This window comes from Dipodomys spectabilis, unplaced genomic scaffold (assembly GCF_019054845.1).
Source record: "Dipodomys spectabilis isolate Male_0828 unplaced genomic scaffold, ASM1905484v1 ptg000273l, whole genome shotgun sequence".
Taxonomy (NCBI): Eukaryota; Metazoa; Chordata; class Mammalia; order Rodentia; family Heteromyidae; genus Dipodomys; species Dipodomys spectabilis.
Window position 1 is genome coordinate 8,813,817 of NW_024870950.1, and position 17,742 is coordinate 8,831,558.

General features: G+C 47.3%; 1 protein-coding gene across 3 annotated transcripts in view; it reads right to left on the reverse strand.

The window, feature by feature from the left end:
- Positions 1–2,066: 2,066 nt before the first annotated feature.
- The window catches only part of Dus2 (dihydrouridine synthase 2), a 41,403-nt gene continuing 25,727 nt past the window's right edge, over positions 2,067–17,742 (reverse strand). For all 3 annotated transcript variants that reach the window (XM_042700628.1, XM_042700627.1, XM_042700629.1), the window contains 9 exons: positions 17,052–17,117; positions 16,799–16,869; positions 14,094–14,180; positions 12,173–12,341; positions 8,297–8,418; positions 5,806–5,955; positions 4,004–4,091; positions 2,860–2,933; positions 2,067–2,636 (listed from right to left, as the gene is read on the reverse strand). In XM_042700628.1, coding sequence (XP_042556562.1) covers positions 2,399–2,636; positions 2,860–2,933; positions 4,004–4,091; positions 5,806–5,955; positions 8,297–8,418; positions 12,173–12,341; positions 14,094–14,180; positions 16,799–16,869; positions 17,052–17,117 — 1,065 coding nt within the window. In that variant the 3' untranslated portion in view covers positions 2,067–2,398. The remainder of the gene's footprint in view (positions 2,637–2,859; positions 2,934–4,003; positions 4,092–5,805; positions 5,956–8,296; positions 8,419–12,172; positions 12,342–14,093; positions 14,181–16,798; positions 16,870–17,051; positions 17,118–17,742) is intronic.

The following is a 17,742-nucleotide window of genomic DNA, read 5'->3' on the forward strand; positions in this document are numbered from 1 at the left end:
TTATAAACCCTTCCTCCCATGGTCATATCAAAACCATTTGTCCCTAAAATGTGATGAGCTTCAGGAGAGGGTCTCAAAGTAGCAAAATAAACTGGGCACCAGTGGCTCATGCCTGTAATCCTAGCTAGTCAGAAGGCTGAGATCTGAGGATTGAGATTTGAAGCCAGCTTGCAGGAAATTCTGTAAGACTAAATAACTACCAAAAAAAATATGGAAGTTGAGCTGTGGCTCAAGTCGCAGGATGCTAGCCTTGAGTACAAATGCCCAGACACAGAGCTCAGGCCCTGAATTCAACCCCAGGATTGGTACAAAAAATAAAGCAAAGCAAATCAAAATAAAACAACCAAAAACAAAACAAAAAACAAAACAGCTGGGCACCAGTAGTCCACGCCTGTAATCCTAGCCACTCAGGAGGCTGAGACCTGAGGATCATGGTTCAAAGCCAGCCCGGGCAGGAAAGTCCTTGAGACTTTTTTTTTTTCCAGTTGTAGGGGTTGAACAGCACTCCGAGCTGAAGAGCTCAGACAGCGCCCAGGCCCAGAGTTCAAGTCCCATGACCAACAAAAAATAAAATAATCAGAAATTGCTGAGCACCAGTGCTCCTACTTGTAATCCTTACTACACAGGAGGTTCAGATCTGAGGACTGTGATTCAAAGGCAGCCTGGGTAGGAAACTCTATGAGACTCTTATCTCCAATAAACTACCAAAAAAGCCAGAGGTGGAGCTGTGGCTCAAGTGGTAGGGTGCTAGCCTTGAACAACAACAAAAAACCCTAGGGAAAGCACCCAGCCCTGAGTTCAAGTCTTAGGACCAGCACCACTCCCCTCCTCCCCCTGCAAAAATAATAATAGTAATAGTAATAAACAAAAATAAATTGTGCCTAAACCTTGGTGGCTAAGACTAGACCAAGATTGTCTTCTTTCTGGGTGGGGCCTTCCTCTAAGATCACTGGTCTGGGAAGTTAGACCTGCCTTCACATGAAATGCCATAGGCTATGTGGTGCTTCCATCACTGAGAGAGCTTGTTATTTTCTAGCCAGCTTCATTTAGGTAGCTGATCCCACTCTCACAGGAGAGCTTCTGGGCAGAGAGGGCCAGAAGTGAGCTGCCCAAGATCAAAAAGGCAAGGGACTCTCAGAGGAAGCTGAGAGTGAAGTATCCTTATCTATAGAGAAGAGCAAGTGTGGGTGACAGGGTGTGGCAGCACCAGGACTAAAGCAAAGCCTCACCCACCAAAACCTTGACTGAAGGGCCAACAGGGTCAGGGCTTTCTGGCTGGTAGAGGTCTCACCCCTGGACAGGGCTGCTACAGAGCCATCAGGCAGACCCAGAGAGATGTGGAGAAGATGGGTTTGGCTTAGAGGGGAATCCTCCACCAGACAGAGGCTGGCAAAGAAAGGACACACAACATGTTTACAGCAGAGGAAGCGGGGGTGGGGTATGGCAGGGACCTTTGGTCAGAAAGCCCCTCCCAGCAAGGGGGGGGAGGCCCCATGAGATGTGGTGGTAGCCCATTTGTTTGCTTCTCGCAGCCAAGAGGAAATTAAAGAGGCTCTGCCACTTCCTTCCGCCCCAAGAGGGACTGGAGAGGGGAGGGGAAGAGGATAGCTTAACCTGTGAATTGCAGTAGGCATACTGCAATCTTTAGCAGCCTCTAGTGTCCCCTGCCCAGGGCAGGCCCTTTACCCGGTCTGAGCTTTGCTAGGCAGCTGGCAGGTTTAAAAGAAACTCTTGGGAGTCAGGCCAATTCCTTACCCTAACACCTCTGTGTTGGTCCCTTACATGTACCACATTCCATAATATCAATCCTTCCCCTAGATTCCACAGAACTTCTAATCAGGAAAGTCAGCTGGGGTCTAGTATCTTAAGTTTCCCTTCAGTAGAAAAGGTTTCTTGGGCTTTCCTGGTTGAACCCAAGTCCAGTGGGCCTGAAAGGAGATAGCCTATCTCCAACCACCATTATCATTCCTATAAGGGTGAGCAGGGACCAGGCTTTGAGAATCTCTAGTTTTGCACAGAGGGTAAGAGTAGAATAATTATGTCAGAACACAGTTCTCATTATTAAAGATATTCAAGACTGAAGCAGTCTTGGATGAGGGTGTCTTTATTGCACTGTACCAATGTCAAGTTGAAGAGGGGCCACCTGAAAAGCTTATTTTTCAAAGAAAGTACTCAGGTCACTGGAAACAATCCTGTCACTCAGACCCATCAGAGGAGAAAGGATCACTCCTGAGCACTCCTTGGCTGGTGCTCCATGCTGATAGCCTGTGCTTGGACATGGACCTCTAACTCCTGCAAGGCAGGAGCAAATTGTCCTATGGCATTTGGTTTGCGCTCTGCACTCACAGTCATATTAGGGCTTGGTCCGTAGAAGGGGCAACCAGGGCAAGTACAGTAGTCACCAGCTTTCCAGGGGGTTGTCTTCACCATTTCCAAAGGCCACAAAGGACTTCTTACATAGATCCCCAGGCAGTGCTGGCTCCTGAGCCCTGGGGTCACTGAGGTCTTGGTCAGGGTCCTCCCGCTTGCGTTTGTTCAAGGAAGGACTCTCTTCACCCAGTCGACCCTCAGGGAGGCCCAGGCTCCGCAGACAAACAATGGCCGCAGTTTGCTCCGCCAGTTTCTTGGACTTATCCCTGGGCAGATGAGGCACGGGGTAATAAGGCAAGTGAACAAAGGACTAGAGGATGGGATGCCAGACTCTATGCACCCTTGGCAGAGATGTTAACAAAATTAAGTTAGAGATCATAATCCAGGGACACCAATGCCCACAAAAACCATCCACCCAACTCTCCCAGGCCCAATGCTGCATTCAGGTTCCCCTATCCCAAGCCTTAAACTCTCTGATGAGGAACTCACCACAAGGTAGACTGGTACTTTTTGTCAGCAACAGTGACAACTGAGCAGAACAGGCGATCTAGTGGTCGTTGGACCTGATCCAGAGAGAGGAAAGGAAACAGGCTGCCCACCTTCCTCATGACATCATAGGCAGACAGAGGAAAGTACTATCAACCCAAGTCAAATGAAGGCTGCCCAATCACATGCTCCTCCCATGCAAAAGTGTCTGATGTATCTTCCAGGAAACCCAGGCAGATATACAAATTGACAGTGACATTGAATACATCTGGAGTTCTGTTGAGAACATCAGTGCAATTAGTTGTGCATGAGTGCACTCAGAGGCCTCCTCCTCCTGACATTTAGATGGTCCGTGTGTCCCCAGATTAAGAGTCCACCAGATGGCAATAGAGTGAAGAGGGAACAAGGATGGTGACAGAGGGATCAGGTGATGTAGTTGGAGCAGAGAGCTGAGTGGATGAGACCTGCAGCAGCAAGGCATGTGAGAGGCCCTGTGCTCTGTGCTGAAGGACTGGGGTTTGAGCTCACAGGCACTGGGGAGGGCAGGGGAGACAGAGGTTAGATTTGCTTCCCAAAAGTTGCTTTGCCTGGAAGTGGAGCTGTAGTTCAAGTGGTAGGGCACCTTGAGTAAAAAAGCCAAATAAGAGTGCAAGGCCTTAAGTTCAAGCCCCAATACCATCTCTCTCTCTCTCTCTCTCTCTCTCTCTCTCTCTCACACACACACACACACACACACACACACAAAGTCATGTTGGTAGAAGGGGACACAAGACCATATGTATGGGGCCAGAACAGACAAAGCAGCCTCAACAAGGCATGGCTATGGTGACCAAAGGAAGTGAAACAAGACTATCTTAAGATTTCAACTCCAAGAGCCCCATGTCTTGGATGCAGTTCTGTGTTCTATTGGTGGAGGCCAGATCCAAAGATAAGTCTGCCAGAACTGGACACAGGCCAAGGTCTGAAGGGAGCTCATTCAGTAATTGATCCTACCACCAGCAATTCTGCACAACCTATGAAGGGCGAGGCTAGATGTTTGCCAAGCAGCTTAGAGTTGAGTATATAAATTGTGGGTGTGCTAGAATAATGGCTCCCATGGTGGGAGCATTGTGGTTGGCTGAAGGGCAGGCCTCAGGCAGGAACTCACCGTTTCATACAAAGGCTGTGCTAACTTCTCTCTGCGGCACCACTCCAGCAGGCACATCTTGGGAGTGATTTGAGGTGGGTAAGCTCTCCTGCGAAAAGAAGGGCAATCAGTGCCTTCTCATCATTTCTTTTTCCTTTGGCAGTACTGAGGTTCGAACTTAGGGCTGGCACTCTACCCTATGGCCATGCCTCCAGCTTTTTACTGATTTTATTTTATTTTTTTTGGTCTGGTCGTGGGGCCTGAACTCTGGGCCTGGGCACTGTCCCTCAGCTCTTCAGCTCAAGGCTACCGCTCTACTACTTGAGCCACAGAGCCACTTCCAGCTTCTTTTTGCTTATGTGGTGCTGAGGAATCGAACCCAGGGCCTCAGGCATGCAAGGCAAGCGCTCTACCACTGAGCCACCTTCCTGGCCCCTTACTGATTATTTTGATTATGGAACTTAGCGAACTTTTTTTTTTTTCCAGGCTCTTTGTTTTTTTTTGTTTTCAGTTGTGGGGCTTGAACTCTGGGCCTGGGCCCTATCCCTCAGCTCTTCAGCTCAAGGGTAGTGCTGTACCACTTGAGCCACAGCGCCACTTCCGGCTTTTTCTGTTTATGTGGTACTGAGGAATTGAACCCAAGGCCTCATGCATACAAGGCTAGCACTCAACCACTGAGCCACCTTCCCAATCCTCCAGGCTGTCTTTGAACTGCAATCTTCTAGTTCTCAGCCTCCTGAGGAGTTAGAATTACAAGCATGAGCCACTAGAGCCCGGCTCCACTCACCATTTCTATTCTCTCCTTCAGCAAAGAGCACACTCAGTTTCTGAGAGGAGCTACAGGAACTAGAGAAAGGAGTCCAGGATGCTGTCTTAAGGCTCCTGTGAGCTCTCCTTCTTGTCCTGCCAGCAGTTTAAACCTAGATTCTAACTAAAGGGAAGATAAGCTTCCTCATGTTTGAGAAACTGGAGAAGCAAAGAACTCCTAGCTCCCTGAGCCCTAGCCTGGAAAACAGTCTTCAACAACCATGAAGGAATGTTCAGTTTGCCTTGCAAGACAATTATCAGGGGGAAGAAGCAAAGGTAGGAAATGTAGGTGGTCACACAATGGGTTCAGTGTCCATTTTGATTCTGTCTGTGAAGTTCATGATGTTCTGCTATGCAAGGGACACAGTGGACTCTAGCTTCAGAGTCAGTCTGTGACAAGGTAGGAGGGACACATTCCAGCTTCCATTGGGAGCACTCTCTAGCATATGACTGCCCAACAGCTGTCTTCCCACCCCATCCCAAGTCCTTGCCAGACAAGATTAGCTCCTGATCTGAGCCTTGGGACTGAAGAAAGGTTCAGATCCAGATGGTATAGGACAAGGATGAGGGTACCACTCAAAGATGAGTCACAATTTGAGGGATAAATCAATCTGTGGCTACTTCTGCCTAATGAGGGCACTCTTTGGTTGATCAGGGGGATAGTATGGAGGTAATCATATGAAGTCAAATGAGGACAAGGCTCCTATAACTATTGAGGAGCTCCAAGAGAACAGCACAGACTTTTAGAAACAGAAGATATGTCCCCCTGCTGTAAGTTGTAGAAGATGGTAGGTAGGGGGAAAAGTGAGTTCAGTCATCCTGGGGACCACAAGTATATCCCCAACACTGCTTCCCGGACTGTTTTCCCTGAAAGTACCTTCTTTGAAATGCAGAAAATTGGGAGAGCAATGCTCCCTAAGCTTGACATTAACCACATACACCAGCCACCTTGCTGGTTCACTCAAACCTTGAGAGCACAGGCCCTGGCCCATGCTGAGGCCAAGCTGAAAACCTACCGATCAAACTTGACAGCCATCTTCATGATACCAGTGCTATCTTCGGCTGACTCTTCTACCTCCTCTGGAGTCCTGGCCAGGAGGTCAGCCCGCCGGGTATCCAGCTCCCGTGTAGTCTCCTCATAGAAGGCACCAAGGCCAAAGGCCTCACTTCAGAGGAAGAAGAGCAAGACAGACTCCTTAGTAGAATAGCAACCAGGGCACTGCAGGATGCCAGGAAAACTCAAACTGAGAAACTCCCATACCACATACACAAAAACTAAACCAGGGCCTGGCCAGAAGAAGGTTAGTTCCTGGGATCAACCTGGACTGGAAGCTGAAGAATAAATTTAAAACTCTATGAGCATTGACACTGAAGGGAAGCTGGGGTGGGTAGAAAAGTTTCTAGAGAACATCTCGAGGATGACCACATAGGAAGATACCTGCAGCCAGCCATGACTGAGTTGACCTATGCCGACCAAGCACCTGGAGGATGGGGGACCATGAAAGGAAGATATTGAGGTCTGACAACTGAGTGGTTCCTCACTCTCCATAGGCCTTTCATTTGCAACAGGCCTTTCCTGAACTGAGAAGACATTGAGATCCAGCTGCTTAAACTACATATGATAGAGACAGAACTAATGCCACAAGCTAGGTGCAGGAGGAGGGTTCTAGTAGGGCTTTTTTTCTAGGAGGCACCTTAGTGTGTTTGTGTATGTACCAGCACTGGAGCTTGAAGTCAGTGTTTGGGTGCTGTCCCTTAGCTGTTTCACACAGGGCTGGCATTCTACCACTTGAGTCATAGCTCTACTTCTACCTTTTTGGTGGCTAATTGGAGATGAGTTTCATGAGGATTTTCCTGCCCAGGCTGGCTTCAAACCATGAGCCTGTGACCTCAGCCTCTTCTGAGTAGCTAAGATTACAGGTGCAAGCCACCAGTGCCTGGCATCTTGAAAGTGGGAAGAACCCCCACTCCCTCTGACAAGTGTGATGCAGGAAGCTGCCTTGTGGAGCTGTGGAAGCAGACATGAAGACAGGAAGAAGACAGGAAGCTATGGTAGCCAGGACTAGGCTAAACTGTAAAGAGCCTTCTGCTTTCTGAGTTGGAGCTACATCAGATCAAGAAGACCAATGGGAGAGCTGGACACTGGTGACTCAAGCCTATAAGCCTAGCTACTCAGGAGATCTGAGGATTGTGGTTTAAAGCCGGCCTGGGCAAGAAACTCGGTAAGACTTTTTTGTTGTTGTTATTGATCGTGGGGCTTGAATTCTGGGCTTGGGCGCTCTCCCTCTGCTCTTCAGCTCAAGGTGAGCACTCTACCACTTGAGCCACAGCACCACTCCAGTTTTCTAGTGTTTTTTTTTTTTTTTATTGGAGATATAAGTCTCACAGACTTTCCTGCCCAGGCTGGCTTTGAACCGCAATCCTTAGATCTCAGCCTCCTGAATAGCTAGGATTACAGGCGTGAGCCAGTGGCACCCAGCAAGACTCTTATCTCTAAAAAAAAAAAACTACTCAGAAAAGTGGGAAATGGTGCCATGGCTCCAGTGGTAGAGCATTTGCCTTGAGCAAAATAAGTTCAGGGACAGAGTCTAGACCCAGAATTCAAGCCCTAGGACCAGCAAAAAAAAAAGACCAATGGGCAGCCTCTCAGACTGCAGCATGCTAGGTGTGAGGACAGGCTAGGGGCTTCATTCTACAACTCTACCTTTCCTGACCATTGGATTTGGTTGGCCTGATACATGACAGGCCCACTAATGGAGAAGCCACCTCTTTCCTCAGGAATTCCCCAAGCCTATTCTCTTCTCTCTACTCTCTCTCTCCCCACTGAACTCAGGGCCTGGACACTCTCCCTGAGCTTCTTTTGCTGAAGGCTAACACTCTACCACTTGAACCACAGGCACCACTTTCGGCTTTTCTGTTTATGTGGTAGTGAGGAATTGAACCCAGGGCTTCATGTATACCAGGCAAGCAATCTACCACTAAGCTACATTCCTAGCCCTTGCTTAGTGTTTTTGCTCAGTGCTAATGCTCTACCACGTGAGTCACAACTCCACTTCCAACTTTTTGCTAGTTAATTAGAAGTGAACCTTGGGATTTTTTCTGCCCAGGATGGCTTCGAACCTTGATCCTCAAATCTCAGCTTTCTGAATAGCTAGAATTATAGGCATGAGCCATCAATGCCCAACTAATCCTTCATTTTCTTCCACCCTATTAGAGATGTTTCCCAAAACTGTACTTCTGAGACCAGACCAAAGATTGAATGCTTGAAAGCTTTTAAAGTTCTCCATTCTGTGTGGCAAACCTTTTTTTTTTTTAATTTCTTTTTTTTTTCTTTTTGCTTATGTGGTGCTGAGGAATCTGTGTGGCAAACCTTACTACCACCCCATTCCCACACATCCACACCCAGAAACTTTATTCCTGATTCCCCGCAAAGGGTTACCTTAGGGCTAAAGGTCAAGCCTGAGAAGTGTCTGCAAGGACAGATGAATAGCCCATTGCCCTTCTTACCAAATTTCCTGGGAAGACTGGGCGGCATGGAGCAACCTTCCCTGGGGCGACTCCAACTGTTCCCGCAGCATCTGGCACAAGCAGTACTTGGTGTTGGTGTAGTGGTTGTCATACTGCACTGCCTAAGAGAAGAACTGGCATGGGCCCATCTGCTGCCAGCAAGCACTGGGGCCCAAGCTAGGCTCTGCTGGCAGGGGAGTGGGTTCCAAGGGAACATCAGAGGTGTGTTTGCAGCTGAGGCAATATGACCTCATATTAGATCCATTTCTACCCTGCCATCTACTTCTCAAGCTTGTGGTACAAAGCTTGAGGGTCATAGCTAAAGCCCAAGATCAGAAGCACACTTTCCCAGTCAGTCTACCTGGGCCCAGAAGTACAGATTACACCCTCCTGCTTCAGTTACCATATGGAGCCTACTGCTAAGCGACTTCTAGCATAGGAAGGAGGGGACATAGCAAATTCCAGCATGGTGGGCCCAGTCCCATAACAAGAGTATAACCCTTCTATTCTTTATCACCAGGGTGGTTACCTTCCCCTCCCAAGTACTGATGAGTCTCTCTTTGACTTCCCCCATGTGTAAAATATTCACATGCATTTCCTGCCATTTTGTGTATGTGTACAAAAACTACAGCCAGGACTCCATTTCAGTCTGAAAAACAAGGCTCAAGGAAGCAAGAAGACAGCCCTAGTGATATCATAGATGCCCACCCAACTAGGGACAGGGCAGGAGAACAGTAGTAGGTAAAGGCTGCCTGTACAACCCTCCAGAAGCCCTTCCCTTCCTCTATACCCTACTGTACACTATTTTAGAATCTCCACCTGGGCCCAGGCCTAATACCATGGTATATTTAGGGAATAAAGCAGGGAATAAATTGTTAAGTCCCAGCCTGAGGCAGACCATGATTCAGCTTCTTGGAGCCAAAAGGTACCTGGCTATATCAGAAGTAGCCTTGCAGATGCTTAAGGCCACTCCCTTTCTCCATGACAACAAAGCCTCTTCAGAGCTGCCAAGGGAGGGCTGAGCAGGAGTGATAACATCACCTTTCACCCAGTGAGCAGGCTCAACACTGCTCAACATGTCTTCTCTGCTACATACTTGCCAGCTGGCCAGAAGAACTAGACAGCTGATCTCTGCTGAGGCAAAGCACCTTGCTTCTAGCTGACTCCAATCTGCCCAACACTAAACTCAGAACCAAGGAGATTCTTCAGGGCTGCAGCACTGGAGAACAGAAGCTGCTCAGGGGCTGTGAAGGTAGCTCGGTAGTAGACTGCTTGCCTTGCATGCATGAGGCCCTGGGTTCGATTCCTCAGCACCACATAAGCAAAAAGAAAAAAGCCGGAAGTGGCGCCATGGCTCAAGTGGTAGAGCGCTAGCCTTAAGTTGAAGAGTTGAGGGATAGTGCCCAGGCCCAGAGTTCAGTCATGTCACAGCTATCCAGGCATGGCCATGGCTTGGAAAGAGCAGAGGACAGTTCCATGTAGTTGGTTACTAGGACTAAAAAAGAAGGCAGACAAGGGTTCACCTCCTGCTCAGTCCAAACTCACTGAAGAATTTGAGGACTACTCACTGTCTCTGTCCATAACCATGTACAGCTGATCACAGAAACCTAGAGTCCCAGGATTGTGACAAAGAGACTGGAAAGTGAAATCATCAAAAACTTCCTTTGCAAGAAAATGCCCCATTTATAACCATCGAGCGCCTAGTGAGAAGAAACTGCTTTAGAAAATACTATTGCCGGGCTGGGAAGGCGGCTCAGTGGTAGAGTGCTTGCCTTGCATGCATGAGGCCCTGGGTTCAATTCCTCAGCACCACATAAGCAGAAAAAGTCAGAAGTGGCACTGTGGCTCATGTGGTAGAGTGCTAGCCTTGAGCTGAAGAGCTGAGGGGCAGCGCCCAGGCCCAGAGTTCAGGCCCCACTACCAAAAACAAAAAATACTATTGCCTAGGGGCTGGGAAGGTAGCTCAGTGGTAGAGCGCTTGTCTTGCATGCATGAGGCCCTGGGTTTGATCCCTCAGCACCACATAACCAAAAAGAAAAAAGCCGAAAGTGGCACTGTGGCTCAAGTCGTAGAGTGCTAGCCTTGAGCTGAAGAGCTGAGGGATAGCACCCAGGCCCAGAGTTCAGGCCTTATAACTGGACCAAAAAAAAAAAAAGAAAAGAAAAGAAAATACTATTGCCAGACTAGCATGGTTGTGCACACCTGTAACCCAGGCATTCAAGGGGGAAAGGGAGGAAGATCATCGGTTTAAGGCTATTCTGAGCTACATAGTGAGACCCTGCCTCAAAAAAAAAATTAAAGAAAAAGGTATTTTGGCTGGGCGCTGGTAGCTCACACCTGAAATTCTAGCTACTCAGAAGGCTGAGATCTGAGGATCATGATTCGAAACAAGCCCGTGCAGGAAAAACCACGAGGCTCTTGTTACCAATGAATTACTCAGAAAAGGCCAGAAGTGGCTATGGCTCAAGTGGTGGAACACTAGCCTTGAAAAAAGGATGTCAAGTTGGGTGCCGGTGGCTCACTTCTGTAATCCTAGCTACTCAAGAGGCTGAGATCTGAGGATCACAGTTCAAAGTCAGCCTGGACAGGAAAGACTATGAGACTCTTATCTCCAATATACCCAGAAAAAGCCAGAATTGGCTCTGTGGCTCAAGTGGTAGAGCGCTTGCCTTGAGCACAAAGAGGCTCAGAGAGAGTGCCTAGGCCTTAAGTTCAAACCCCAGGACCAGCACCAAAAAAGACAGAGAGAGGGAGGAAGGGAGGGAGGGAGGGAAGAAAAGAAGGAAGGGAAGGAAGGAAGGGAAGAGAAGAGAGAGAAAGAGAACAAGCAAACAATTCTGTAAGAAGATTAAAGCTGAGTTATTCTCTATCATAGCAAAACATTCTGAGAAGTATCTAAAGAAAAGTTGTGGGTTGTTTTGTTTTGCTAATACTGGGGCTTGAACTCAGGGCCTGGCCACTGTCCCTAAGCCTCTCTGTGCTCAAGGCTAGCACTCTACCACTTGAGCCACAGCACCACTTCCAGCTTTTTCTGTTTATGTGGGAATCGAACCCAGGGCTTCATTCATGCTAGTCAAGCACTCTACCACTAAGCCACATTCCCAGCCCAAATTGTAGGTTTTTTTTTTTTTTTTTGACAGTCCTGGGCTTGAACTCAGAGCCTGGGTTGCTATCCCTGAGCTTTCTTGCTCAAGACTAGAGCTCTACCACTTGAGCCACAGCTCCACTTCTGGCTTTTTTGGTCCTTAATTGGAGATAAGAGTCTTACAAACTTTCCTGCCTTGTCAGGCTTTGGCCAGTGACTCTCAGATCTCAGCCTCCAGATTAGCTAGGACTACAGGAGTGAGCCACTGGCAGCCTGGCAACAATAGAAAAGTTTTAATAGTAATCTTAACTGGTGAGTCAAATCTGATAGGAAGTCTCTATGGAGATAATCTGTAATCTTTCCTAAGCAACAATAGCTACAATGGCTCCTCCTGCCTGTGGCTGCACCTTTGGCAACCTATATGCATGCCTGTTTTCAGTAACAAAGAACCTCACTGTCCACCTACATAAAGTATGTACTTGGGGAATGAGGGAGAACTAGAATTGGTATCATGTACTTGAGCCCTCAAAAGCATTCTGGGTTTAGGAAGTCTTTTCAGATGACCTCCATACCTGTAGAAGCTTTAAAAGGAGGTGATAGTAGGGGCCCCCACCCCAGAATCCTCTCTGCATGTCAGCTAGGAAGGCTCCATGCTCTAGGAGGCATATGAACTCAGAACAACAGGAGGAGCAATAGGGGCTGCTGGCACCTGGAGATCCCCACAAAGTGCTCTTGGCAAGACCTTGGCGGATAGTGAGAAATGATGGCTTTGAATAAGTACACATACGTACATATCTGATATACTTCTGCATGACCTCTTCCAGGGGCCGAGGACCATCCTTGAGGAAGATAGAGGGGTTCCACATGGCTGATCGGGCCACCATCACTGAAGAGGCCGCTGTGGCTCGTCGAAAATCCTCTATGTCCAAATGCTTTTGGATGTGGTCATGAGATCCACCACTATAAATCAACAAGGACGAGTGTCTAAGGCATGGAACTTACCAGCATTTTCAGAAGAAAGGCAAATCCCACAGTTGCCACTCATGAGTAGTATGACCTCTTCATCTATCAGAGCCTCAGCAAAGGTTAGCTTGTAATTATGAAGTTTGGAACAGTAGGTGAGACAAAATATGTAAAGTACTTTGAACTATGCCTAGCATTTAACAGGTAAGTCTAGAAATTTTACATTCCTTTTCCCTCATCTAAAACAGTGCCCAAGTGTTGGGGCCACAGGAGAGCTAAGCAGCCTCCTATACCCTCTCTAAGGACAGGGCCAAAACTCTGAAGACTGGGATACACTGGTGATCATGAGGGAAAGGAAGGAGACCCCATTTAGTCACAATTCCCCTTTTACCACTATGCTGCTCCAAGGACCTTCTCAGAAACTACTCTGTCCTCATCAGTTTCATTAGGAGTCAGGTGGTAGCCACAGTTCAGAGACTGCCATGTAGGGAGGACTCTCATATGGTAGCAGAAGCAACAGGCTTCAAAGTCTTGAGTAACTCTGACTTCACTCAGCAAACCATCTCTAAATATCTTACCTGGGGAATAGAGGGCCTGACTACCACCCTTACCCTTATACTCTGGCATATCTGTTGTCAGGGCTTGCTTGGTCCCACCCTCTAAGTTCCCTGAGTCTCTGTGCCATCCTAAGCTACAAGGCTGGCCTAGGCTCCCAGCTAGCCTACAAAGGCCAGTTTCCCAATGGTAACTATACATGGTCTAGGAGTAAAAACCTTTGGGCTGTTTATTGGGACTTTTCACCTGCCAGTCCAGGTTCCTGGTCCTATAGCTGCTTAGAATGTTTGTCTAGATTTCCATGTCCTGCCTTATGTTCCCTGAGCCATAATGCTTTGATGATGTGTAGCTTGGGACTCATCACAGGTATAGTTGTTGTTTAAATGCTTTTTTTTTTTCTGTCAGTTGTGGGGCTTGAACTCTGGGCCTGGGTGCTGTGCTTCAGCTCTTCAGCTCAAGGGGAAAGCTCTACTATTTGAGCCACAGAACCACTTTGGTTTTCTGGTGGTTAATTGGAGATGAGAGTCTCATGGACTTAGCAGGTTGCTGGTGGCTCACACCTGTAATCCTAGCTACTCAGGAGGCTGAGATCTGAGGATTACGGTTCAAAGCCAACCTGGGCAAGAATGTCCATGAGACTCATATCTCCAATAAACTACTAGAAAACCAGAAGTGGCACTGTGGCTCAAGTGGTAGAGCTGAAGAGCTGAGGGACAGCGCTCAGGCCTAGAGTTTGATCAAGCCCCACAACCAACCAAAAAAAAAGAAAAAAAGTCTCACAGACGGGCTGGGAAGGTGGCTCAGTGGTAGAGTGCTTGCCTTGCATGCCTAACGCCCTGGGTTTGATTCCTCAGCACCACATAAGCAAAAAGAAAAAAGCCGGAAGTGGCACTGTGACTCAAGTGGTAGAGTGCTAGCCTTGAGCTGAAGAGCTGAAGGACAGTGCCCAGGTCCACAGTTCAGGCCCCACAACTGGACCCAAAAAAAAAAAAGTCTCACAGACTTTCCTGCCTGGGCTGGCTTTGAACCACGATCCTCAGATCTCAGCCTCCTGAGTAGCTAAGATTACAGGCATGAGCCACTGGCACCCAGCCTGTTTAAATGCTCTTTAATTTCATTTTTATATGTCAACTCAAGTCCTTTCTGACAAAGTAAAGCATAAACAAAAGTAAATATGGAAGAAGGGAGGCTTACTTGGCTATGACAGGAATGGAGAGGGTTCCAGCAATGGCTTTGATGACTTCACATCTGACAGGGTGCTGAGGTCGCTCTTCCCGCTTCCTTGGAGATAAAGAGAGGGGATAAGGGCTAAGGACCAAAGGCCATGTCATTACTCACACCAGATTACCTTAGCCAAATCTTATCCTCCTTACTAAACCTCAAGATCAGGCAGCCATGTGGCGATCTCAGGCAGATTGGGGATGGTCTCCCTGACCTCTGAGGGAAGAACTCTATCTTAAGGGGCAGGGGCTGCATAAGTCCATGCCAGGAAGAATAAGGTCAGCTCTCAGGAGCCTACAGATGAGACACCGCTGCTGGGGACTAATGTGGGTGGCCCAGCTCCCAAGGTCATGCTGCTTTCCCCTAGCTTTCCCTAGTCTCTGCCAGAAATGAAAGACAGTGCTGTAAGAATGCTCCCTGTACTGCCCCAGTCCTGCCCTCCCCCCAAGGGACTTGGGACAGCTGCCACTGCTCAGATAGGCCACTCCCACACAGCTGCCTGGGCCAAGGCCAAACTGCACAGCTGATCCTGGGGAGAAGCACCTGACACAGGGTAGGCCTCCCACCCAGGGTGGCAGGGCAGGTCACAGACTATAGCTGTCACGACAAGCCCCAGGGGCAGCAGGACAGAACCCGTAAATCCTCTTTCTAAGGTCAACTACAAGAAGGCTTTCAGCATGACTAAGCAAATCCTAGGGACACAAAGGGCCTCACCTTAGACCATCCTCAACAGCTCTAATAATCAGAAAGTCTTTCTTAAATTCAGCCAAATCTGTCTTCTTAGTGCCTCGCAATTCTGCTAACTCCAACAGCTTTGTGTACTAAGAATGCTATATGCAAGGCTTTAGTTTTGTATTGTCAAAAGTTCATCACAAGCCTATGAAGTAGAAATTGTCTTAATTTCCAAATGAGCAATGTGTCACTCAAAGAGGTTAAGTGACTGCTCCAAGCTGCAGAACTGAGATTTGAAACCAGGCTGTTGAGAGTCTAAAGCCCGCTGTCTCAGTGAGGAGCTTACACACATGTGTGCAGCTCTCATTTCCCCTTCCTTTCACTCAAGCAGCTCTGCTTTTCTATGTCAGAGTTTTAAGTATATTCTGAAAATCCTGTAATAGCCAGGTGCCAGTGGCTCACACCTGTAATCCTAGCTACTCTGGAGGCTGAGATCTGAGGATCATGGTTCAAAGCCAGCCCAGGCAGGCAAGTCCATGAGACTCTTATCTCCAATTAATCACCAGAAAACTGGAAGTTGTTCTGTGGCTCAAGTGGTAGAGCACTCGCCTTGAGCTGAAGAGCTGAGGGACAGCGCTCAGGCCCAGAGTTCAAGTCCCATGACTGACAAAAAAAAAAGACAGAGAGAGAGAGGAAAAAAAAATGCTGTAATAGACACAAGCAACTTGGGTTATCCTATAAGACTGTTGAGTCCAAAAGAAGAATCATTTAAAAAGATCACCAGCCAGTCTACTGACCGGGATTGTGCATAGAGGGACATCCTGACAACAGGAAGCAGATTTGACTGGGAAATCAAAACACGTCAGCTCTCTGTAAAAAGCACATGAGGTACAGATATAAGGACTGTTTAAAGCAATTAGGCAGTCCACCAAGGATAGAGAAAAGAGGACTGCCTTTAAAAAACAGCCATGTGCCTAGGGTCATTTAAGGGAGAAACTGCTGTTCAATGAAGTGCAAAGGAAACAGAATTCATTCAGGTGTGTTGGCACATTCCTGTAATCCCAGTACTCTAAAGGCTAAGACACAAGGATTGTGAGTTCAAGACCAGCCTGGACTAGCAAGACCCTGACTAAAAAAAAGAAGGTGGGGGGGAAAGGGGGAGATGGGAAAGGATGGGAATGGGAAACAAAGGAGGAGATACTTGATAAGAAATGCTCAGCCGGGTGCCCGTGGCTCACACCTGTAATCAATTCTAGCTACTCAGGAGGCTGAGAGCTGTTCAAAGCCAGTCCGGCAGGAAAGTCCCTGAAACTCTTATCTCCAATAAACCACCAGAAAACCGGAAGTGGCACTGTAGCTCAAGTGGTAGAGTGCTCCCCTTGAGCTAAAGAGCTGGGGGACAGCGCTCAAGCCAAGTTCAAGCCCTACGACCAACAAAAAAATAAAATAAATAAATAAAAGAAATGCACTCATTACCTTGCCCATGTAATTGTAACCCGTCTGTATGGTATTTTCTCAATTAAAATTTTTTTTTAAAATCCAGTTTAAAAAAAATAAGCAAAGTAAAAAATGAAAAAAAGAAGGTGTACAAGAATAAGGCCCTGGACTAAATCCCCAGTTCCCTCTATATACCCACACCCCAAAAAAAGAGAAAGAGAAAATAGGTCCAAGTTCTAATTCCACCATTTCCTGGCTGCAAGATACAATTTTGAGCAAAATAATACAGATCTACTACATATATATCCTTCCTCTCCTGTCTCTAAGCTTGGAGTAGTAGCTGCCACTAGTAGGTACTAAATGATAAAACACAGATAAACATAAGTCCATGCAGAAAATGCACGCTGAGTTTGTATGCCCTCTGGACTCAAAAGATGCCAAAGAGCTAGGCAGAAGTAGGCCAAATACATAGGAAAAAGGCTAGATATCACCTGAAGTCTAGTGAGGGATTGTGAAGATGGCCTGATAATTCTTCCTGCTACTCAGTCACTAGAAAGGCAACCACTCACCTTCCATGAACTGCAATAGCGGCAATGCCAGTCCTCTCTATTCGCTTTACAAGGCTCAGGGTATCTTCCAGCTAAGGAAGAGGACAGCACAGGGTGGTTACTGAGGCCCCAGAGGACCAGATGCCAGTTCCTTAAGTTTGCTTAGCTCTACTCCCTCCACCAAACTTAATTCAATGCCTCACAAACCATTCACATCCCCAAATCTATCATCACCTGAGAGATGAGAATATCAAATGTCATACACCATTCTTACCGAAGGTAGTATTCGGATCTTGCAGGTCACAGGTCTACAAGTCCCTTTAACAAGTGTGCTAAGGATCTGCAAAGAAAAGAATCAAGAGCACCTACCTCTTCTGGAATAAACTGCCATACTGCTTGGACTAATTAATATTGCTACAGATCTGAGCATTCCAGTAGCATGGACAGCTTGTATAAGTGAGAGCACATATATGTATCTGCTGTGTGCATATACATATAGTCTCTAAATACAAGAACACTGCCCTTGTTGTATGTTAGAGGCTCAGCCCCAGCAATCTCCTGCCTGGTAGAAAGTGAGGGGGTGGGGAGGAGAACCTACTGGCATTCTTACATCTACTGGCATTCTTATGTTTTATACAATTGATTCTTTTCAAGGCTAGAATCAAAATTACCTGGAGAGCTTAAAAGACTCAAACTCTTAGTTTCTACTCCATTATTTCCTGAATGAGTCTTTAGGGGCTGGGTTTTAAAATGTATGTTTCCATAGACTCTGCCAAATGCCCTCTATCCTCAGTATGATTCTGAGGCCTATCTCTGGTTAAGACATGCTCACAGCTGTCTTCTTGAATGAAGGAAAGGAAATATTCCCTGAATGCTGTCCCAGGACTGGCAGAGTGAGATAGCAGGAAGGTTTCTAAGGGCATGGCTCTGTCCTCAGGAATCCCTCTTTTCAGGTATTTAAGATG